The sequence below is a fragment of the Gymnodraco acuticeps genome, unplaced genomic scaffold (assembly GCF_902827175.1).
Source record: "Gymnodraco acuticeps unplaced genomic scaffold, fGymAcu1.1, whole genome shotgun sequence".
Lineage (NCBI taxonomy): Eukaryota > Metazoa > Chordata > Actinopteri > Perciformes > Bathydraconidae > Gymnodraco > Gymnodraco acuticeps.
In genome coordinates, this window is record NW_022990014.1 from 1,656,915 (window position 1) to 1,681,186 (window position 24,272).

Below are 24,272 nucleotides of genomic sequence, written 5' to 3' on the forward strand. Positions count from 1 at the left end.
GCATAATACATTATGCATGATAGAAGAATGCATCCTAATTGTCATCATCATCACCATCAAACACTTTGAAGGAGGGGCAGGCGGTTCAGATGGCCAGAGGGCTGAGTGACTGCTGGAGCAACGCTCCTCTCTGTGACGAAGTTAGCGTCAGCGGCATCGAGCCAACCACAGCCAGCGTCATCTGCGCACAAGAAGACCCATACGACGGTGTTGTTCGCTCGTTAGTGGCTCTCTGTGAGATTTCCAATGCATGTGGTTGTCTAAATGTCCTTTCCTTATCTTCTTTATTGTTTTTAAATTAAGTGAGCGGTGTGGAGATGCTGTGGAGGAATATGCTGGTGCGCAAAGGGAGACTCCATCCACTCTCAGTGGAAACTGGATTATGTGGCCAGGGCTCCGGGGTTGTTCCCAGCACAATGCATCTTGGAAGTTATGGTAGTGCAACGATTCTCTACTTTAACTCTCAGTAAAACTTCATAGATGATATTTTTCTGCGCGTCTTCGTGGATTTGGTTCTCTGAGGACCCTCTGAAGAACAGCCATGGCAGTGTCAACTATGGTGTTCTCTGACGTGGAAAGTTTTCTGGACTCGCATCCCGAGTTATTCGAAGACTATCTGAACAGAAAGGGGAAACATAGCATGGTGGAGAAATGGCTCAAGAATCACAAGGCGTCTAAAAGTGCTGCACCTGCCGCCGAGCCCAGAGAGGAGAAGAGTAAGGACAGCTGGGCGAGCAAATGTGATGGTCTGCAGAGGAGAGCCTCGCAGAGGGAGCTGCGCAAAACTTTCGCCAGATCAAAAGCCTTCAATGTGAACAGGACATACGACGAACATGTGAACACCAGGGCCCAGGAGCCCCTGACCAGCATGAGGAGGAGAGCTCTGCTGAGGAAGGCGAGCTCTCTGCCCCCCACCACTGCGCACATCCTGAGCGCACTGCTGGAGTCCAGAGTCAACATCCCCCAGTACCCGTCCACAGCCGTGGATTTTAAATATTACCTCAAAGAACACAACGAGAGAGAGTTTTTCCTGGAGCTTGTAAAAGACATATCTAATGACTTGGATCTTACGAGTCTCAGCTACAAAATACTTGTGTTTGTTTGTATTATGGTGGATGCAGACCGGTGCTCCTTGTTTTTAGTGGAGGGCACAGGCAACAAGAAGACACTGGTGTCCAAATTCTTTGACGTGCACGCGGGTACAAAAGTGTTACCCTCAATTAATTCAGATGAAGTTCAAGTGCCGTGGGGGAAAGGAATCATTGGATATGTGGCCGAACACGGAGAGACAGTGAACATTTCTGACGCTTATCAGGTGCCTGCTCCTCTTTGTGCATGCATGCGTGTGTGCATTTGCATGAGTCACATAAAGAAAGAGAGAGAGAGAGAGAGAGGAGAGAGAGATATGAGATAGAGAGAGAGAGAGAGCGAGGAGAGTAGAGATAGATAAGGAGATGGAAGAGGAGCAGGGAGATAAGGGGATGCGTCAGAGTAGAGAGTGGAGTAGAGAGAGGTAGGGAGAGAGACAGAGACGAGAGGAGAGAGCGCGCTAGGAGAATAGAGCCGATAGGGAGAAGAGAGAGAAGAGAATAAAACTCAGACAGGGAGACAGGTTGTTTACTTTCATTAATTGATCATCAATCAAACTGGGTTACAGTGCTGAGAGCATGGAAGACCAACAGCCTGAGTGTTTGTCAAACAACTGATTCACAAGAAAATATCTGAGTAGGAAAATAAATAACTAAATAAAGGAGGGGAGAAATTATCTCTCTGTGGTTTTTAAAAACTTCACTTTGTCTACTTAAGAAAGTGAGACATTACTAGATTACATTAAAGCTGCAAGTAGGAGGCTTTTTTTTTATGTAGAAGACAATACCGTTACTTGGTACCAAATGGTACCAGTAGAAATTAGTATACAAATGTGAACTAATATTGCTTTAATGTCCTTAAACAGTAAGGCTTCCCCTCTCAGTCAACTAGTCGACACATTTCTCATGCTGACGTTATTTTCAATAAAGTTAGAGGACACCTCTGCTAAACACAAGATTAAATGTGGTGTTTTTACATGGTTGTTTATGGACACATCTGTTGAATAAGTCCAGTAATCGATTAGTCCACAAACTGGCGTCAGTGTTAGTCGACTAATCATTTATGTAGTCCAGGAAGGCCCTAATAAACACATACACAACCTCTACAAGCCAGACATGTTATACATCATATTGCCTTTCTAGTATATTGTTGGTGTGTGAGACATGGAGTCCTGATGAGTTGTACATTTTGCTGCACAGTCAGCTGAAGGTAAAAAGGGAAAAACTGCTTTTTGGGGGTGCAAAAAGTGCTTACATTGTGTCTTAATTTTGCACTGTCCCTATGGATTGCAGGATCGTCGGTTCAGTGATGAAATTGACAAGCTGACAGGGTACAAAACCAGGTCACTCCCTGTGCATGCCCATATGCAACAGTGATGGAGATATTATTGGAGTGGCTCAGGCCATCAACAAGACTTCAATTGGAGAACTCTTCAATGAAGATGATGAGAAGGTAATTACAGTACAAATTATATAAATGCTGATGTTTGTGTGATTATTTATTTGAATACATGTATGAAATGATGGGGGAACAATGATGTAATGCTAATTTACCAGTGATTTATATGAAGTAACCAATAACTATATCTCCATGGTTCTGTGGCAATTTTGTAGTTTCTTTACAATTTGTGTCACATTTGCAAACCTGCGCCAGGGATAGCAATTGCAATAGTTGGTCCACAGAGCAAAGACATTTTTACAGACATCCTACTCAGAAGATATATGATTCATGATGATGTGAATCGTCCTCGAGCGCCACCAGTAAATGTTTTGACATCTGTTGGATGAATTGCAATGAAATCTGGAACAGACATTAAAGGTGGGGTAGGTAAGTTTGAGAAACCGGCTCGAGATACACTTTTTGTTATATTCCATGGAATGCTCTTAACATCCCGATAGCAATGAATATCTTAAGTGCTTTGACAAAAAAAACATAAAAAAACGTCATCTGTGGAAGACTAGTACTGTAAAAAGCACGACCAATCATTTTATCCGGCCCGGCTAAAGTAACTGGATGGCCTACCTGCCTGTCAGCCTTCCATCTGTGCACAAATGTACCTCGTGCCCTCATTGGTCATGTGCGCGTTCGTGTGTGTTGGAGGAGGGGCTCTGTAAGGAAGTGGCAGATTTTTTCCCGGCTGTGTATTTTCAAATTCTAGCGCACTCGAGCTGGTTTCTCCAAAATTACCTACCCCATCTTTAAGTTTCCCCTCTGGAAAGCTTTTCTTTAGTGCCATCATCAAGACTGTAAGACTGTGAACGGTAACATTTTCATTGTGATGATGTCATGTTGACGCTAGCAGAGCTGCTAGCATGGCCTTAGTTTAGTTTACTATTGCAGCACAGAGAAGTCTAGTGCAGAGGGAAAATATGCCTGAAGTAAAAATGTTCAGACTTCATGATTCATGTGTTGTGTTTCAAGGATGTTTCTCAGGGTTATTTTTAGGCCAATACTGTTATGTAGGGTTTGTTGTGCAGAAGCAAAGCAGCGTTGTTATTTTGATGGATGGATTTTTCCGAAGTTAAAAGGGGGTTTTCTCACAATTTGTATGTTAGGATTTGCGAGTGTTTCTTTGGAACATTTAATCTATGCTTGGGGCATTGATCTATAGGACTTTTTTGTGACGGATGCTCAGACTGACCATTTCGTTTTTACTTAATTAGAATTGTGAAAATCTGAGATGAACATCACAATATTATCTTCAGAATTGTATCAGAGCTCACTCTTTGCGCTACATTTGTCTTTTCCTCTTGCATCCTGTCTTAAGAAACACTAACTGCAGCTGCTGTCTGATAAACAGACAGTAATGTTCACCCTTTATTTATTTATTTGTTTCTGTGTCTTGGCTGAACATAACTCATATGTATTATTAACTCCAACTCAGTCTGACTTGTAGCATATTGGCCCTGAGTCTCAGTGCTTAGTTTGTAGCTATGTCATAGCTTGTCTCTCAGCATCATCACATTTTCCTCAGGCAGTTTCTTCCAAAGGGCCAGGGCCCTGTTGAAGTGTCACCCAGAATAACATCTTTATATAAGCTGTTCAGAATGTCCAATTGGTTGGGGCTTCACTTTAGTGCTTGGTGCGACAGCCAAGTTGTCAGGCTTTCATTTAGTGTGACCATTTAGATTTCACAACCACTCATGCGATTTTGACGCATTAACACCAGCAAAAAGGACATACTGTTTGTATGGAGCAGCTTAATGCCGAATACACCACATGATTTGTCTTCAAGATGTGTGTACAGGATACAAAAGTATATGAATTGTTACTGATTTGTCGGTTGATTCAAGACGTCTGAAGCGTGCTCTTGGATAACTGACAACAAGATAGGACTTTATTTATCCCGAAGGAAATTGTTGTGCAAGAGTTACAAATATACAATAAACACAGCAGCATGATAATAAAACTGTACACTAACAGTGCAGTAAGAAGAGCAATTAAATAACTACATGTAACGTAGACAATCAAATCATTAATGTAAAAAACTGTACAGTGACGAGCAGTATTGAGTAATGCAACAATTCACTGTTTTACCTTTTTGTGAATCAACTCAGTCTGAAAAGAGATCAGCCAAGTTGGCAGCTATAACACAAAGACAAATGTTAGTGAATGAATGCAGTATATACAGTATATGTCAAAGCAGTAGGTGGGGGTGTTACATCTTGCGGGTTGGTCCTGATAGATCTTTTTCTGAATGAATGTTTATTTGACTTATTGCCATCATCAGAGAGGCACGCGGAGCCGAGTGTGTTTAGTCCATCAGCACACATGAATGGATGTTACAGAGAGGCGGAGACAAGCCAACACACTGGCTTCTCTTATTGCAGCTGTGAGGGGAGAAGAGATGAAACATAAAAGCAAAGAGCTAGCTGTGCCTTTTCTGTTTTAGGGCCATGTTTCACTGCAGTTTTTATTCTAATGTTTTTGTCGTCATTGGAGCTCGACTGTCAAAATGACATCCATTGTTCATAGTATATGCAGATTAGAAATTATAATTGTTTTCTTTCTAATGTTTTGAGTTCATCTCACATTGCATTAATGTCACACTAATGCTCGGGATGGCTACAGCTGAATTAGTAATGAAATGCAATGCTAGCGTCAGAGAACACAGTAAGCTCTCTGCTCAGCACAGCTGCCCTGCTTTTATACAAGACCTAGTAATAAGAAAATGTATCACAATTTCCAAAGCTTGAGATGATATTGCAATAGCAGGTGTCATTAGAAATCTTAGCGTCCCTTTATTACAATGGATGTCGTTCTCTGAAAGCTTATAGGATATTTAAACACATTATAGGGCTGCTTTTAAATCCCACGCTGCCTTAATTGTGTTGTGTTCATACGCTGCAGGATGGGAGTCCTTTGGGGAGCCTGGATAATGGTTCAACCCGTGTATAATTGCATTGTCTCATTATCTTCTGTACAGGAATATAGCAATTGACTTAATGTAAGTGTTTTAAGCTGATCTTGCTTTCTCTACATCTTGCGTTATAATCTTGATTTGGCTTTTCCTCACTTTGCATGCCTTTTCATACATTTGAGCTAATACATTAGACATGAAATGAACTACCCAGGTAGACATTTCCATGAATTTTCTAGTTCTGCCACATACAGTATTTCCCATTTGCCAATATGTCGCTGTGAGTCGATTGTCAAACTGAATTCTCACCTCAGCGCTGTGCTCCCTCTGGCTGCCAAACTCCCAATTGGCTCGAAGCAATACTGTCATAACCACTTTTACAAAATGTCCCAATGTAGATCTACAGCTAAAGAGGAGATAACACAATTTCTGCTCTGAGACACATGTTTTTTAAAATGATTCCTGCATGATATAGGATCAAGTGTAGTAAGTTCAACATACCAAACTGGTTCCTGACATTCTTCTCTGTATTTCAGCAAAATGTCCCCCTAAAAAATGAACAATGACATTCGCAACATGTAAATAATGCAAAAGGATGACATACTTTAGAGTGGGGACCCACAACTGTGGAAGCAGACCTGCTGCCTGGCATCTGAAATGGGAAACAGATAGAGGGATGAAGATGGGGATCAAGGGCTTCAATTAAACTCAGTGCTGGCTAAGTGAGCTAAATTAACTTCAATATTGACTCCTTGTCTATTATTCTGTTTCTGATATTGCATTCTTTAAATAAATGAAAGAGGTAGTTTTATGACTCTTTGGATTCTTTGATTTGGAGCAAGTGCACAACCAGTATGCATTGTAACGGTGTGGATTTACTAGGGCTGTTTGCAGTCCGATTCAACAGTCGTTGTTAATTTCCATATAAGAGATACAGAAGAAGATGTAGAAGACATTTTGTTTCATGTGAAACGAATAAGAGGAACAACCAATTTACGTTGGTTAAATGCCCAAAAATTATGTTTTAAACTACAATGCCATTTCTGACTGGACAACTATCAAAACAAGCAAACACTAACTGATACAGAGCAAAGCAGACAGGCAGATATAGGTTACTGGATGCCTATCTATTTCTCACAGGTCATTTCATTTAACAAAATTGTGTCCAACAGATAAAATGTGTATCACAGTGCAACTTCATAATAAAAGAATGTGATTTGACGCAGTGATTTGGAATTATAGCTCAACAGCACTGTCCTTATTTCCACACTGATGAAGGTCTGATATTTATACAGAGGTACAACCCATTTACATCTCATAAAATTAAAACAGCAACCTTTGACTCACTTAGATCTGATCACTACCGTGTTGTGTAAAGACATCTTTCAATTTAGCAAGAGCTGGGTGTGATTGTGGCAATGTTTGTGGAGAAATCACCAGGTTTAGTCCCTGAAGTAAAGCCTGACAGATAGAGTATATTATCATTCTAAAGCGGCATTTTACGGGTATTTCAATTTAGATACTGAATATGAAGACTTTGTTGTGAGTTGTTGAATAGAAGCATGTCAGGCTTTGTATGCTCTTGTCACGGTTTATCTTTTAAAATAAAGGGCATCATTTCTCTTTAGGGTTTGTGTGCACTTCTTTACAAGAACAAGAAATCATCCGAAAGTCACTGTAGTTTGAAAGGTTTCATATTTCTAGTTTTACTCATTTATTATGTCCCCATAATATTCGTCTGAGGAGCAATGAGTGTTTGCAAAGACTTGATCTATCTTGATGTAACTGCGCTGATGCCGCCGCTTCGTTGTTGTGACCTCGCTTTACTCCTGGCGTTTTTCCATATGCCAGCTATGTGTAGAACAATTTAATTATTTATGGATAATAAGTATTGAGCGGCACTCTTAGCGTGGAACAGTGTTTATTAGCTTTGCTGTATTAGTGCCCTTAAATTACAGTCAGCCAGTACTGTATATTTGATGTAGTTTTAATTTGTACTTGTTAAAGTGGCATAAAGGCAGGACACATCATATTAATGTAGATAATAATGATTTATAACAGTGACTTGGTTTGTAAAATGTATTGGAGTATAGATTCCTGTTGCATAAATATTTGATATCTCTAAAAGAAGCAATCATTGCTAAGTGTGTTTGTAAAGCTGCTGTGCACTCTGCTGACACAAGCCAGGGAGTCCCATATGAGATCAGAGAAAATAAAGAGCTTCATTTGTATTCCCGAGAACAATTCTTGGCAAAACAACAATGGCTTCGCTTTACCGTACATGCAGTGCAACTAGTAGTTGTTATGGAGAAAGAAAGTGCTGTCTACCTCATTTCCCTCCGCTTGCCTCATATGAATTTCCAGTTGTGGAAGTAGAAGTCATTGAGGTTAGAGGAACTGACTGTCCCTGAGGCCTCGGCCAGTTAGCTTCGTTATTAAACCACTCTTTACCAGTCAGTCCACAGGTCTCTAGGCAAAAACGTCTTGTTTGTAATGCAACCTTGTATAATGGCCTGCCTGACAGAATGTAATTAGAGAGAGCGCTGCTTTTCTTGGGTTTGCCTGTAGATCCATAGCCAGATCCCCAAAGTCCTGCTCGCTAATGAATCTGCTCCTGCCGGGGCTATTGACGGCCACTGCCTTTCTGGGAAGATCATTATCAGAGAATTCCAGCTGAAATGGCATTATGTATGAGCTTTTTACTCGGCATCATCTGTTTTCCGTGTCTGACCACAATTGCATGAGGTGCTTGATTATGTATAATGACTAAATGAAGTGCATAAAGTTAATGCACTCATTAGCAATGACAGAGTGATATTTCATACCAAATTATTATTACAATTGGTTTTAATTTAGTGATTTAATTTGCACTTAGCATAAAAGGGTATCATAATATGAGCATCGGCGTGACATGCCAGAGCAGGAGAATTCTTCTTTTTCATGCTTTTGATTTATCAAATTTAAAATCACCCTCACCTTAACCCCTATCATTAGTAATGCCAAAATTGTGATCCCCCAAAATACAAACACACACTCATTCAACACAAGACTGACAAAGCTTGTATGTTTTAAGCGCTTATACAACACATGTTTGGGATTTGAAGCGCGATTTATTAGTTTAAAAGTAATGTATGCTTTCCCAATCAACCATTGTATGTTCCCCATACAATGGTTGTCGCTCTTAACTTATAAAATAAGATATTTAAGATCCAGCTAACCCAGGAGACCTGTTTGATTGTAAAGAGAAATTGTAGCAATTAGAGCAGAGTTTCTCAACCTTTTCTCGACTGCGACGCCATCTTTAAGTCTACAATTATCATGACCCCAGCAATTAGAGCTGACAAGTTGTCATGTGATCAAACCAAAGAGCACTGAAGAAGAGCCAAGTGTAATGTAAGGATATATGTTTTAAATATTTTAAGTATATCAAACATACAAACCGCCAATATCAATGCATTTATTTCTTGCACATCCATCTACATGTGACATCTCTCCACTAACTCGAGGTTGCTGACTACCTAAAAAAAGTTTTTAAATAGGCACAAGCGCCCCAGTTATCAACACAGTGCTATACGCTCCTGTTCTTTACATGTTCATTTGTGGCTGACGAGTAACTGATGCTTTATTCTCTCTGAAAGGTGAGAGAGATATCCCTGTATCAGCGGCCACAGCTGAGTAACTTCCCATTCATGTATTGTTGTAGTGTCCCTACCCTCAGGTCACACTGAAGGATGGTAAATATTAGTGGGTTTGTTGTACCGATTGTGTTGTTGACACAGCATCCAGATGCTAAAGATAGATAGCTAAACAATGAGGCAGAGTAAGGAAGCACACAACCTACATCCTATTGATTCCATGTTACGGGAGCTGAGTGTCTTTCAGATAAGGCTAATTGTAGTCGTATAGAAGTCAACCTGTGTATTCATATCCAAGAACAGCCTCATTCCTGCTCTTCACAGCGGTGAGGAGGGAAATAATGTAGTTCAATTCCACACTGAATCAATCATTCGATTTCAGGATACTTATTAAATACAGTCATTAGGCCACATGAAGTGATTGCATTATTTATGTGAAGGAAATATGAGGGACATAAGGAATTCATGTTATCAGCCCAGGGCATAGTAAGTCCGACTATTCAGTCAAATGGTAAAATGTCAGATGAATTTATGTATTTGTCCTGGCAACTAGCAAGTAATGTTGCCAATGAAAGGCCATTTTCTATGCGTTCGAATTTGAAAGCTACGTTTTTCTTGAATGGAAATATTATTTACTCATTTTTGTTGTGTTTCCTTTTGATAAATAGCTTCAATTTTAGAGCCAGTTCTAAAATGGCTACAACATAAAACATACCCTGCAGAGTTTAGTAACAAAATGAGAGTCAGGCTACATTCAGTGTTTCTCTCATGTTGCTACCTTTTTATTTTACTTTAAAAACACCTTTGCCTTGTAGGTTTTTCGGCATCTCAACCATTTATTTTGGCATATAATAGCAGTCATTTTGTGACATTAGGGATGCTGTTTGGTAAATAACAAAAGTCTGTTTATTATGTCAACAGGTGCTGCATATGTACCTTCCTTTCTGTGGAATTGCGATCACCAATGCCCAACTTTTCGCCGCCTCAAGGAAGGAGTATGACAGGAGCCGGGTAAGGTTAATAAACCCCCCCCATCCCTGGGATCAGCCAAACTTGCCCCCCTCCCCTAATGCTGACATTGAGGCTGAGTATTGATCAGCAGCAGCCCAGTTGCTGCCACTGCAGTGGGGATCACAGAGCAGCATGCAGCCCTGCATGGACACTTTCTCTGGATCTTGGGGGAGGGGCCTGTATGCAGACCGGAGCCTGATCCATGTTCTAAATCTCCTAGGGAATGTTAAGAGATGCACTACTTCATGTCACACATTGATTTGTGATGGAACAGAACATAATGAGAACACAGCGCTCAGTGAATGGAGGGGAGCTCCTTTCACACCATATGATTTGTATGAATTGGATTGACACTGCCTTAAATAAAAAGGGCCTAATTTACTTTTATTGGGAATACTGATCATGGTATTTCATCCTATTGGTTCATGGTTTAAGGATTATCATAATAAATATAATAATAAGTAGTCTGAAAGCTGATTGAGGCAAAGCATCTTTATCTAAAATGGGTTTTAAAACAGCATGTTGTTTAAATTGTTGGGAATAATGGCAGTGTTTTTCCTGTTGATGGTTTTCAGGCCCTCTTGGAGGTCGTCAATGACCTGTTTGAGGAGCAGACTGACCTGGAGAAGATTGTCAGAAAGATCATGCATCGTGCCCAGACATTGCTAAAGTGTGAGCGCTGCTCTGTTCAGTTGCTGGAGGACATTGAGTCACCGGTACGGTTATTTTCTACTGCTGTTTTCTACTGTGTGTCTACCAGTCTGTACATTTGTGCTAGTACATGTCTGCCTCAATTTTTGTCAATGAATACTGTGTTCCTCCACACACTATTTCCAAGAGATTAAGTGATTTTATTTCCTTTTAAATCTTTCAGGTGGTCAAGTTCACCAAGTCTTTTGAGCTACTGTCCCCCAAGTGTAGTGCAGACACTGAAATCAGGTATGTTTGGTGCTTCAGTGGGAAAATCTACTCTAACATCCGGCTAAAAAAAAACATGGCGTATGCTTTCTTTTCCACATTTCTAATACAATAAACCTTTTTACCTCAACAGTCATATTTGCCTTGCCTTAATTGAATTTGTAAAGCATCCATGTAGGAAATAAATAAGAGAAATATAAACATAAAATATTTTTCAGTGCTGTGGGAGTAATATGCTGATGCTGAATAGAAGGTATACTGTAAATATTCAGTAGGAGCCCCACTTAATTGGGTTTTGCTGCTTTTCTCCACTGCTAGGGATGGCTGAGTGGAGAAAGAGAGGCTTAAAATTGTGTGGGATATTGTGTGGGTTATTCCCCAAGTCTTGCCCTTACCATTACTGATTGGTTACTTCAAGGAAGCAATGAACTGCAACAACAATAAAATAAAAAACCGAACACCAGAAATTCCAATAGTTAGACATTATTAGTAATTTAATAAACATCAGTCTTCTTTCTGACTAAACACACTCCCTGTTTCTGGGGTCGTATATTAAATAAACAAACAGATTGTGATTCCTAGTAATGAAACGCCACATTACAAACTAAGCTGAAATGACAGGAATACAGTGTCTCTGTGATGACACTACTCTTCCTAAAGGTTCACATCTGAATAACAAGGGCGTCTGTGCAAGATCCATGTGTGTAATTAAATGAATACATTTGGTGTCAGATGGTGAGAGTATTGTGGGATTTCTAATGTGCCCTGCCATCCCCATGGTGAGGGTAACGCTGAGCGAATGCACCGTGCTGCTAGTGGGTCTGTGGCAGCTAAAAGACAAACACACATTGTCACATACACAGCTGTATCACTAGATCAAAGGGATTCAAAAGATCTGACATCAGTGTCTTTATTCTAGGCTAGGAAGACAAAATGAGCAACACTAAACGTTTATTTTGTTGCGTTTGGGAGTTAAAAGTCAGCGACACAGCCCACTGCAGTAAATGGGAATGGGAAGTCTGTGCAGGGGTGCAGGTGTTTCTGTCTGTGGCAGAGTGTGGGGGTGTTAGGCAATCACACAATTAACTTTTCATTACTTCATAAGCTACAGGAGAAGCTCACTGATATCTACTGTATGAGAAAGTCATTAAATGCAAGTCAACGTTAAAGACAGTCCTTAAGGAGGAATAAGAATGGCCTTTTGCAAGCTTGCAGTTTAATCAGTACCATCTCTTTACATTATACTGAAGGAGAACGGACTTTTATACTCTTTTAGTAATACTATGTTCTTTTTATGTTAACAAATAAACACCATATAAAGTATATTACAGTTTTTTTTTTATGTTTGCCTCAGCACCATTTTTTGGTTTTGTTGTGTCCATTTTTCATCGTCCCTTCTTATTTTCTGTCCCTAGCCCCTTCAAAGACAGTATGGAGAAATCGTCTTACTCAGACTGGCTCATCAACAACAGCATTGCAGAGCTGGTGGCATCTACAGGACTCCCCGTGAACATCAGTGATGCCTATCAGGACCCTCGCTTTGATGCCCGAGGTAAAACACAAAATAACAGTGTTCATCTCAACCAACATGACAGACAAACCAGTATGAATATTGGATATCACTTAGGTCATAGTATATTTTTAAAAGAGCTCTTTAAAAAACAGATGCAGATGTTTCAACACACATCCAAGAGGCACCTTCAGTTCCACTAACGAGTATGCAGACCTGGCAATGTTATCCTCCATAGGATGTTCACACGTCTATGTCACACGCGAGCCAATGAGGTCACATGGGATTTAATCATTATGGGCTGTGAATCCCCATGGTGAGCTAAATTGGGATGGCTATGTACGGACGCATTTTGACGAGAAGACAGATGGCTTGAAACTAAAATGAAGGGTCAAAACCATGTATGTCAAACCGTACCATTCATCCAGTTTATCGGTTTACATCTTAATATTTCGTTCATGGTTCTGTGACAATTCACATGTTCATTAATTGGACTGTGATCTCTCATGTGACTGTCGTGTGACCTTAACAACTCACACATGACTTTAAGGATGTGTCCAGGTGTGAAGATACAAATAGATGCAGGTAGAGCAGCTGGAGTCTGTTGGAAGTGCCTTCACAACCAGTTCAGCTAATTTGGCTTCACCTTTTCTTTTCTTGTTTTACTGGCACCTCATGGTGAGACGTTACACCCTGCCTAGTTTTCCATTTTGTCAGCTGTAAATTGATCTCAGTAGGATAATGGAGGAAGTGTCAACCGCAGAGGCTGGTGTTGATAGATTCAAACAGAATCCCACCGCGACCAGCAAAGCAGTCCGCTCTGCGTCCAGCTGCACGCAGCACAAGTTTGATATGTTCTACCTTAAGCAGGAGTGACAGAAATATGTGTACTTGGTTGGTACTATACCTTCATGTTGCCTTGCTCTTCTACTAAAGATACATGCATATGTTCAAATCGGCTGTTGAAAATATAATGCAAGACGAGATGCGTGATGGGTGAATATTTGAACACAAAATTATATTTGAGTCCACACCCTACTTTTTAAGAATATAAACATCTTTATTTTTATTATGTCTCAAATGCAGCAGTGTGTAATGCTGTAGTAGCAGTTGGAAGCAGTTTTCTGTAAAATAAATACTGGTTAAACTTAGTCACATTTTATTTAAATAAGAAATAACAGATTAAAGAGTATATAAACAAATTTATTAATTTGCCTGTTTTTTTCATTGATTTTTTGGGGTAATCAGAGAGTTTTGAGGTATAACAACTCTTAGTTATGCTTAAAACTAAAGGCCTTGGAGAAAAGTGCAAAGATAAATACAGATGGATGATAATAAATGTTTTCCCACTCTTTCAGGCGGACCAGTTCTCAGACTTCCACATTCGCTCCGTGCTTTGTGTTCCCATATGGAACAGCAACCACCAAATCATTGGTAAGTTCACAAATGGAGCTTCATTTTCTCTTATAGTTATTTGATATTTTTACTTCAAAGTTTTTTATTTAATTCAAGCTTTTAAACACTTACCCTGCTGGGATGGTTTTCAATGAGAGCATTAGTGAGCTAAGGCTGTGGGACGGTAAGGCTTGGCTTTGTGTTGGCGTTTACGTTATCATAAAGAGTGATGGAGGTAGAAGTCGGTTAAAGGTGGGGTAGGTCATTCTGGAGAAACCAGCTCGAGTGCGCTAGAATTTGAAAATACACAGCCGTAACAAATCTGCCACCTCCTTACAGAGCCCCTCCTCCAACACACACGAACGCGCACATGACCAATGAGGGCACGAGATAAGTTTGTGCACAGATGGAAAGCTGACAGGCAGGTAGGCTATCCAGTTATTTTAGCCGGGCCGGCTAAAATGATTGGTCGTGCTTTTTACAGTACTACGGCTTCCACAGATGACGTTTTTTTATGGATTTTTTGTCAAAGCACTTCAGATATTCATTGCTATCGGGATGTTAAGAGCATTCCATGGAATATAACAAAAAGTGTATCTCGAGCCGGTTTCTCAAACTTACCTACCCCACCTTTAAGTGCGGGCGTGCAATGTTAAGCGGAGCATTGTCATGTCCAAACCTAGCAACAACCTCCAGGTCTGAAAGGTGAAGCCAAAACGGAGTTTCCTTAAACTTGCATTATTTTAAATGACTACCATGTGACAAAAATAAGTCCAATTGCATAGAAGTCTACGAGAAAATTATGCTTCTGCTTCCCACTTGATTTATTACCCGAGTATAGATTTTCAAGACAACTTTCTGGTATCAAACTCTATTTATAAGTCTTCATCAAAACTGAATGATGTACATTTTTTTAAACTATGGTCCCATTTAAAGCAAAATAGACGATAAAGCAGGGTATGCTTTAAGAAGTCGCTACAACAGTGTTTCCCAGTTTGGGTGTTGTCTGAAAAGTGTGTGTTCATGAAAGTTAATTGCAACATTTGTTTGCCTAAAATTAATTTTTTTAGCACAAAGTTATACTTTGTTCCACGCTCTCGGTCACATTATTGTTCCAAAACAGCAAGACTGCAACGGGCAAATGCAAAACTCTAGGCTTTAAGTCCAGGTCCACAAAACAATGGGTGATGTCACATTGAGTATGTCCACGTCTTTTATACAGTCTAAGATTCAAACAACAAAGTGCCATAACCAAATTGTTTCCATAATGTCGTAAGCATACAATGATCTAAAAATATCCTGAGGAAGCGTTAGTATTTACCCTAATCTGAAAGAATTGGACTAGCTAAAAAAATAACAGCTCCAAAGCTAAAGAAAGACGTGTCCACATACTTTAAGGTCATAAAGTGTATATATGATGCACATTATCAGCACTAACATTGTGTAGCACTCACAATGTAGGTTTCAAATGTGTTTTTGCTGTAGTAGACATAAAGGGAGAGGGGAGCCTGTGCTCAGCTCAGGCTGCATGTGTGTGATTAGATCCACGCTGCACCATCACTACACACTTGGAGGTGGAGTTCCCTTCTTCTCGCTGTGTGCTTTGTGTTTGTGAATCAGCCCCAGGCCAACACCACACTGACACGCTGATAAATCATTGATCTCTCGTCTGGTTTTGTTGCTGGATATTGCAGGGAGGAGCAATGATAGCAGCTCCTTTCGGTCCACTGAGATCTGATGCAGTAGGTCATTCGTTATATTTGAGTGCAAAGTGATCAGCAAATCTGCCGCGGATGGTTGGTTAAAACCTGTGTGTGTGTTTTTTTTTCTCTTTTTGCGTAGTGCCTGTGTCGGGGAGGGTAGATGGAAGCGTAAGAAGGACGGAAAGAGAGTGAGGGGGAGAAAGAAATGCAGTTTGTGTGGGTGGCACCTGAGGATCTTGAGTGAAAAAAACATTATACAAACAAAGCGGCAGGAGATGAAATTCTCAAGCCAAGGATACATTCAGTTAGAAAGTGAATGTCCTTGTGTAACCACCAGGAATACGCACAAGAAATACTGTTACTATGACGTGTCATGTTACATTTCATATGTGCGTGCAGTGTACAAATGACATTAGCATTATGCCACCCATGAAGGCTACTTTTCTAAAAGGTAGTGATGATTCTTTTTAATTTCAGTTACCTGAGAATATAAAACATATTGGTTCTGCTAACCCGAGATTATTGGGATAATTGGTCTTATAGGTGAGCTTGTACAGTAGTGTATAGAGTCAGGATCCAGGTTTCTCACCTTGACTGTGGACTGTGTAGTGGAATTTGGACTTAATGTTTGATCTATTAGTTTGAGCGTAATAATGAGAGCCCTGCGATCGACCAAGTCATACTACGGTTTACAGGGTTTTAAATGAATGGATGAAAGGTCAGTAGGAGAAACCGGGCTGCAGTTGGCTTGTTGTGATCATAATCCGTATAAATCAATCAAATATGTGACCCTGAGCCTCTTACAGTTGTTTAGAGTTTCGAACATACCCTTTTAAACAAACCAGGGTGTTTTAAACCTATAAAAAGTATTTTACCCCCTTAATCCTCCAATGTCTTACAACATTACTGACCATTACTGATCAATAGACAAAACGTCTATTTTTCTTTGCAAAACAGCTCAAGATCTGCCAGGTTGCAATGAAATTGTGAGTGAACTGCTTTTCTAAAGTCCAGCTAAAAATTCTCAAACTCTATGAGCCCTGGACAAATCCACTGCGGGACATTAACATTTCTGTTTGTAGGACACGAGGAGCTTGTAAAATGATGAGTGTCCCTTGAAGACAGAAACTGACACACATCTTTAGTTCAGCTAAAGCAGTGGTTCTCAAAGTGGGGGGCGCGCCACCCCAGGGGGGCGCAGAGGCATGACAGGGGGGGGCGCGAGAGACCAGGAGGAAAAATGGTTATTAAAAAAAAAAAAAAGATTATAAAAAAAAAAAAAAATCATATTTTGAAAAATTATTGATTCCAAAATAATATGATACAGTACTATTACGTCTGGGTCTCTGTGTTTCATTAAAGCTCGGCTCTGTGTGTGTGTGTGTGTGTGGAACGAGCCATTTTGTGTGCGTGCGTGAGCGAGAGAGAGAGATAGCGCACCGGTACCGGAGATCGTTGATGTTAGCTTCTGGTGCTAGCGAGCTATGCTAACGGATATAAGGAGTTTTTTTTAACAACAAAGTGGAGGAGAGTCCTCTCCTGTCAGACTGAGAGTCTCAGTGAGCTAAAGGACTCTCAGTGTTATCTCAGTGGGTCTCAAACGTTTTGGTCACCATTAATGTAAACAATTATTTCCGAGGCACACGTTTATATGATCATTATAGTTATAAAAAAATAAGAGAATACATGAAAAACAGCTATGAAATACTATATGACAGTAAAACAAGAATAAAGTTTAAAAGAGTGATTTATAAAATATCCATAAAGAAATAGTAAATCTGTTTACAATTCTGTTTCATCTGGGTGTTGAGAGATGTATCCATAGATCTCTTCATTTTGCTCTCAAAGTGCACCAGATTGATGCTTTCAACTTCAATATTTAAAAATCTTCCCGGGGGAGCATGCCCCCGGACCCCCCTATGTGAGGTCCACACACCACCTATAAATATAGCACTTTACCCCTGCTTACACCTATATGCCGAGACTTGATATCGAGCCTTCATTGTAACAGTCGCGGGTACATAGTGTATGTGCGTGGGGAGTGTTGCAGTAGAAAATTCCACTGTAGCGACCGGTAGATTAATGGGAAACCCTAAATGTTTGAGCACGCTCTATGAAAGGTCAAGCTACCCCACAGCACCCCCAAAAGAAATCTCTGGCGCAGCCACTGAGCCTGACTATTTGTGTTGGGGGGGCCCGACTTTTTTTTTTCTCCAAAGGGGGGGCCTGACCGAAAAAGTTTGAGAACCACTGGTCTAAAGGCACAATTTGAGTCCACTCATGATACAATCTGCACGTCCCATTATGATTAACAGCTACCGTATTATTTTAGTAGATAAAGCCTGGTTGTTTGGTTTATTTCCTTGTGAGTTAACAAAGTCAAGTTAGTCATTTTTCTCCATTCAACACCCCTAGTGATCAAACTGTGCATTGAACAGTCACAAAAAACAAGAAAATGCAATTTATGTCAAAACTCAAAATGGAGCTCATTTAAATATGTCTGGTATTATTTGTGATCATGAAACACATGTGGCACTAGGAATAGTTAAAGATAACGTGGTGGCCACAGGGCTCTAAGCAGTCATTTAGCTCAGTTATGCTTTGGACCTCCTATTCTGCAACTTATTACACATTACACGCTCATTACAGATGGAGCAATAATAGACCAGAGAACAAAATCAGCCGTGTCTTTTTAAAAATGTAATGACACCATTAAATACATTGTTCTTAGCTACAGCACTAATCCCATTTCTCCTCTGTGGATTTCCAGCTATATATTGATATTAAAATGTCACTTTGGCAGGTTGGTTTGACCTCATAGAGATAAATAAAAATGGTAATGTATTGTGTAATTAGATTTTAGCATAATTTCTTAGGGACAATAAAAGGTGGTGCTTTATCAACAAAGCCTTTCTCTTTTTTGTAGTTAGACGTTGAGGGGAGCCATCTTAACAGGGAATTCTGCTGCAGAATAGTGTTCAATAACTGGATGTCTTGTCAAAGATAACATTAATTGAAAACCATTTTCACCAGAGCCACAGTGATGTCATTTTGTGTAACCGTGTATGTGTTGTGCTTCTCCTCAAAAACCATTAATAATGCATGTTAGTCAATGAGTGTGTGGGTTTGATCCTCTTTTAATTAGAGGCAGGTTATATGCACTGGAGTCAGTCTTTCCAATATCACTGTGAAGTTCTGACTGTATGGTTTGTGTAACAGGTGTCGCCCAAGTGCTGAACCTGCTTGATGGGCAACCATTTGATGACGCAGACCAGCGTCTCTTTGAAGTATTACACTTGTTTCTACATCTTTTTAAACATACAGCAGCTTGTGGGTACATCAGAAACTGTTGTTACTGAGTTTTTCTGCTCTCTGTGCTTTTCACAGGCGTTTGTGATCTTCTGTGGACTGGGCATCAACAACACCATCATGTACGACCAGGTGAAGAAGTCCTGGGCCAAGCAGTCCGTGGCTTTGGATGTAAGAACATCTCATTCGATTGCCTGCCTCACATCACAGAATTGAAACACAAATATGTAATTTAGTTGTGTTAGAAAGTAAATCTATTTGTCTACTTCCATTTGCAAATAATAATTATTAATAGAGACATTTTAGATAAGGAAACCCTGCACTAAGTACCTTTCTGGTATCTGTTTCACATGGATTTCGCCACTGCCATGTTACTTCTAGAGACGAATGGCAGTTTGAGTCTAGTAACTTCAATGGGAGAAGAACATTTGAACACAAATTATGACCGTTTCTTCGCCACATATCTTCCAAATATTTTTTTACCGGTTAATCAGAAGCAAATGTACTTTGTTTGAGACCAATTTGTATGATTTGTCAGTCTCAGATACTCTTTCAGAGATCTGGCAGCAAAGCGCATTAACGTTAGTCAAACTGTGTCAAAGTTCAAATCAACTAAAATTCCCTTGGAAACTTCTTCCCATAATGCTAAACATGTTTGTTAGCTGTGTTAATGTATGTTAGCAAAAGTCAAATGTAAATAAATTAGGATGTATATACCATAATATAACATTGGCGCCAATCGGAATTATCTATTGTTACTTAGAACATCTTATACTTAGCAAATTGTTCTGTGACTTGAGAGAAGTTATTCCTCACTGCTGCTGATTGTGTTAATGTTAGCTTCATGCCCTCCCTCAGATGATATTTCTCTGTGCATCCTATCTGTTCTTGTTCTCCATTAGCCATAATGTTTTTTTTCATTTTCCTTTCCCGTCATTGTATGCTGTGCTAAAACCTTTACCCACAAGTCTTTGGAAACAACGTCTGCTGGCTAATATAAAACCTCTTCTTAGTAATTCTCTCTCAGGGGTCTTGGTGCTCGGCTCCTTTTTTTAAGTCTCATATTTCCGCAAGATTGTACGCATGAATAAAAGTGCTGATATCTCTTCGTAGATAACCTTCTCACAAAGGTTTTATTGAAAATTAATGAGCGGCAGTGAAAAGCAATCCCTCATCTGCCCTGCAGTATGCGGGCATCCAGCACTACTCAGCCTTTACGGTACGCCCTTACATTACAATAGGGAGCTTTCAGGTGCATTGTGGTCGTTTTCAGCACCCGGTTTCAAGACAGGAGAAGCACCGAATGAGAGAGAGAGCATTTAAAAGGAGAGGCACACAGTGAACTAATATGTAGATGCATTGCTCCTGGCAGCACTGAATAAACATGAGCGTTTATGATCAAATAAGCAACTGGAGGTCTGTGCGAGGTATTTCTCACAGGATATGAAGGGAACATGGCGATGTGATCAGGGCTGACATCGCTGCTCTTGTAAACTGTTCCAGAGGCGAGCGTTAACTTCCTCATCTGGAAGATCCACTGAAATGATGTAACGCCAGTGTGCCCTTATGCTTATCTTAATTATAAAACAAATAATACAATGAGTGAAACCGTGTCATTATTATTTTTTTACAGGTTCTGTCTTACCATGCCACTTGCTCCAAGACTGAAGTTGATAAATTCAAGGTAACTGATATTCATCATTACATTTGTCTGAGTGAACCCATCTCTTTCCCCTAATACTGACTGTTGTACTCAGTTATTTATAAATCTGAGCTCAAGACAGATATTAAAGGGAGAGGTTACCCCACATAACATATTTATTGTATCACCTTGCTATTTATCAATGTAGGCCTAGATTGTTTTGGTCTGATATGCCGATTGTTAAAGATATTGGTCGTAGAGATAGTAAGCTTTCTAAGAAATATAGTCAAACCAAATAGCACTTTGATTGTGATACAAAAACAGTAAGGTTTCTATCCAGAAATCATGACACGGTTATTCGGGATAATCCACAGACTTGTAGAGAGCAGATTCATGTAGGAACACTTTTCTTTGTACAGCATCACTGTGCAGAAGGAACCGTACATCATCTCATGGATGAGAGGCTCATGCTCGTGACAGCGTGAGATGTAAACATTAATAGCGTCCTCCTCGGCTCAGCTGAGCTCAGGAGAGCCTCTGTCCTTGAGTAGATGCATGCATACATTCAACGAACATATTGCTGTAGTGTGCAAAGCTATTCATAAACAGAATGGGATTATTCATAAATCTTCTCAACATTGGAGGCAACTGAGGCCATTACAAATAAAAAGCTTGTTATGTTGAACTACCTGGTATCATATATTGCTCTTATTGTGGACACAAAGTAGAGGATGAGGGATGATGTGGGATAATTTCTTAACCCCCTGTTACCACCAATAATTAAGTCCTAATAACTCAATGACCAAATAAGTTGTTTGTCATTTATTTCCAAAGGGACCCATGTGAATATTATGTGATCTGATGTTTTCTGGTGAGGACAGTCTGCCTGTATATATAAATATTGCAGTGTATACACACACTCTTGGTGTCGATTACAATGTTTGATCATCAGGTTTGCTCTGGTGGTGCAGGTAATTGCCTTTATATAATTTCATTGTTTTCCTACTTATGTAGTCATGATCCTTAATGTCTCTGCTTTTTATTGAGTTCAATTAAGACAAATGAAAAAGAACAATATTAAAGGGTCTATTGTGGTTCTGCAAAAACCTATTAACAAAAATATGATTCAAGACATCAGCAGTAAAACACATTTGGATTTCTCTGATGGCTTAAACTGTTGTTTACAAGAAGGTGAAGGCTTGGAAATGTAGCTCATGATGCATTTATTTTTCTTATGGGCTCTTTAATTAGGATATCTTGTTTCTAATTCAATAACAACCTGTAATTCATTTAATAGGAAAGAAAAATCTATGGCAACAGACGAATTATTGGCAGCCTGTCTTCTAGACTTCCTTTTCCATTTCCTCCAGAACTTCAGTAGCATGCGAGCAAAAATATGGGCCTGGAATTCCCCAATGAAAATAGGATAATTGTGGTATTTGAATGTATTACATCAATCAATAGACAATCATTGTCCATGCATTACTTATAAAGAGTAAAAAAAATGAAAATATCTGCATTTTTTATTGGCATGACACTTCTGAAATATAGATATGACCTATTTTCCAGCACTTTCTTGTGTAAGAATTTCCCCTGTGGCCATCACGGCAAAGTAGGAACCCCGCTTCTCCGTGAGCTCGTGTGATCTCTCAGCCCCCTCATCCACGCTCTGCTGACTCCCTCCCCCCCCCCCCCCCCCCCACTGTCTTTCATAACTGCTCTACATATGGAGCCTCACAGAGCACACTAAACTGGGCTTCCACCAAAGTGCAAATGGCAAACAAACCTGGCTGACATTTGGCAACCCAGGGTTGTGAATTGAGAGAAAAGAGAATACCTGCTGACCCGTCAGGCAAACATTTGATAAGGAAACATGGTGGCTGTTAGAGGGGAGACACAGGAAGAGAAAAATGGCGGATAAGAAATATCTGCTCATTAAACCACATCCAAGACAGCAGACATGGGTGCTTCAGTGTGAATATGGTTAATTGGAATCACGTATGTGTAGGGAGATTTTGTTTTTGTCTGAATAATAGTGGAAGCTGTTGATGATTACTACTGCACCGCTACGTTCGTCAATGAGCTCTGAAAGTAAACAACGGTGAAAACCTCCGCTAAAGCTCCCTCATTAATCTTAACCCTCACCAAATGAGTCTTCGGAGTCTTAATTAGCATGTCTTCATATTTCCATGTATCATCTGAAAGTGGCACAGCACCCTCTGACCTCTCCATGCTCTTGTGCTCTCTGAACTAATTTCCTCTTTTTCTCAATGAAACAGGCAGCCAACATTCCCCTGGTTTGCGAGCTGGGCATCGATAAGCTGTACTTTGATGATTTCTCCCTGGACATGGATGCCATGATAACGGCCGCTCTGAGGATGTTTATGGAGTTGGGAATGGTGCAGAAATTTAAGATTGACTATGAGGTGAGACAACTTCATCTATTTCCTTTGAATTCTTGACAGATTTTGCCCAGAACACTGTTCCTTCACCAACGTGTCTTCTTGATAACTGCTGTCTCATGTGCTCATCCGTTTCTCTCAGACGCTGTGCAGGTGGCTGCTGACGGTCAGAAAAAACTACAGAATGGTTCTCTATCACAACTGGAGACATGCCTTTAACGTCTGCCAGTGCATGTTTGCCATGCTAACGGTAAAAGACACTTGCATTAGGGAATTTAAAGCAGATATTTATAAAACTATTGTTTAAGGAAAAACATAACAGTTTCCTTGCTGAACTGGTATCTTTAGAGCAGGGGTGTCAAACTCAATTTCATCCCGGGCCACATCAGCATTATAGTGGCACTCAAAGGGCCGGTTTTAAATTTTAATATAATATATATTAAATAATGTATTATATTACATTATTGGCCCTGCATTGGATTATTATCAGTTCTGGTCATATCTTCCTGAATAACTACTTCTGAAAGCAGAAGTCTAGGGCAAATAATTGAAAGCAAATATTCAACAATTACACCAATTGTATTGTATATTATATTCTTAGCAAGCTCTTGCGGGCCACATAAAATTAGGTCGCGGGCCGGATTTGGCCCCCGGGCCTTGAGTTTGACACCCCTGCTTTAGAGAAACTCATGAGCATCTTTATCTCAATTGGCATGAGTCCGTCCATTTGCTTTCATTTAGAGAGCTCCCAAAAGCTTGAAAATAGTAAAATAAGGAAGGTACTGAACTACCACGTTCAATTTAGAAAGCTTACAGGTTAGCTTCTTCACTTAAGAGAGATTTCGACTTTGTACCTCTCTTTTATAAAAAACGTATGAGTAAGTAAAATCATTCAACATTTAAAAAGAAGACAATAAAACAAAAATAAGGAAAACTTGGTGTTTTCTTTACTAACTTCTCAGATCAGTCAAAACAGAACATAAAGGACTTATAAATAGTACTTGGAAATTGTTGCATTGGTTCTTGTACTCAAGTAAAGCAACTGGTTTCTTCTACTACCAGTAGACGCTTTAGTGGTGAAAGTGTTTGCATGAAAGTATCAAAGTTAAAATGATGAGTACCAGGTTATATTGACAGTCGTCTATACCTGCATGAACATTATTAATAGAGACCCCAAGAGACTGACTCCTTCAGCAGACCTTTACTTTATCATCAGGTCCTCAGACACACACACACACACACACACACACACACACACACACACACACACACACACACACACACACACACACACACAC

The 24,272-nt window shown here is 39.9% G+C and overlaps 1 protein-coding gene across 1 annotated transcript in view; it reads left to right on the plus strand.

The window, feature by feature from the left end:
* Nucleotides 1–221: 221 nt before the first annotated feature.
* The window catches only part of pde11a (phosphodiesterase 11a), a 36,862-nt gene continuing 12,811 nt past the window's right edge, over nucleotides 222–24,272 (plus strand). The window contains 13 exon segments of the mRNA XM_034213252.1: nucleotides 222–1,315; nucleotides 2,382–2,438; nucleotides 2,440–2,541; nucleotides 10,006–10,095; nucleotides 10,671–10,811; nucleotides 10,970–11,034; nucleotides 12,429–12,585; nucleotides 13,882–13,957; nucleotides 18,841–18,908; nucleotides 19,009–19,101; nucleotides 20,564–20,614; nucleotides 22,852–22,998; nucleotides 23,117–23,224. Of these exon segments, the coding sequence (XP_034069143.1) occupies nucleotides 542–1,315; nucleotides 2,382–2,438; nucleotides 2,440–2,541; nucleotides 10,006–10,095; nucleotides 10,671–10,811; nucleotides 10,970–11,034; nucleotides 12,429–12,585; nucleotides 13,882–13,957; nucleotides 18,841–18,908; nucleotides 19,009–19,101; nucleotides 20,564–20,614; nucleotides 22,852–22,998; nucleotides 23,117–23,224 (1,929 nt within the window). The 5' untranslated portion in view covers nucleotides 222–541.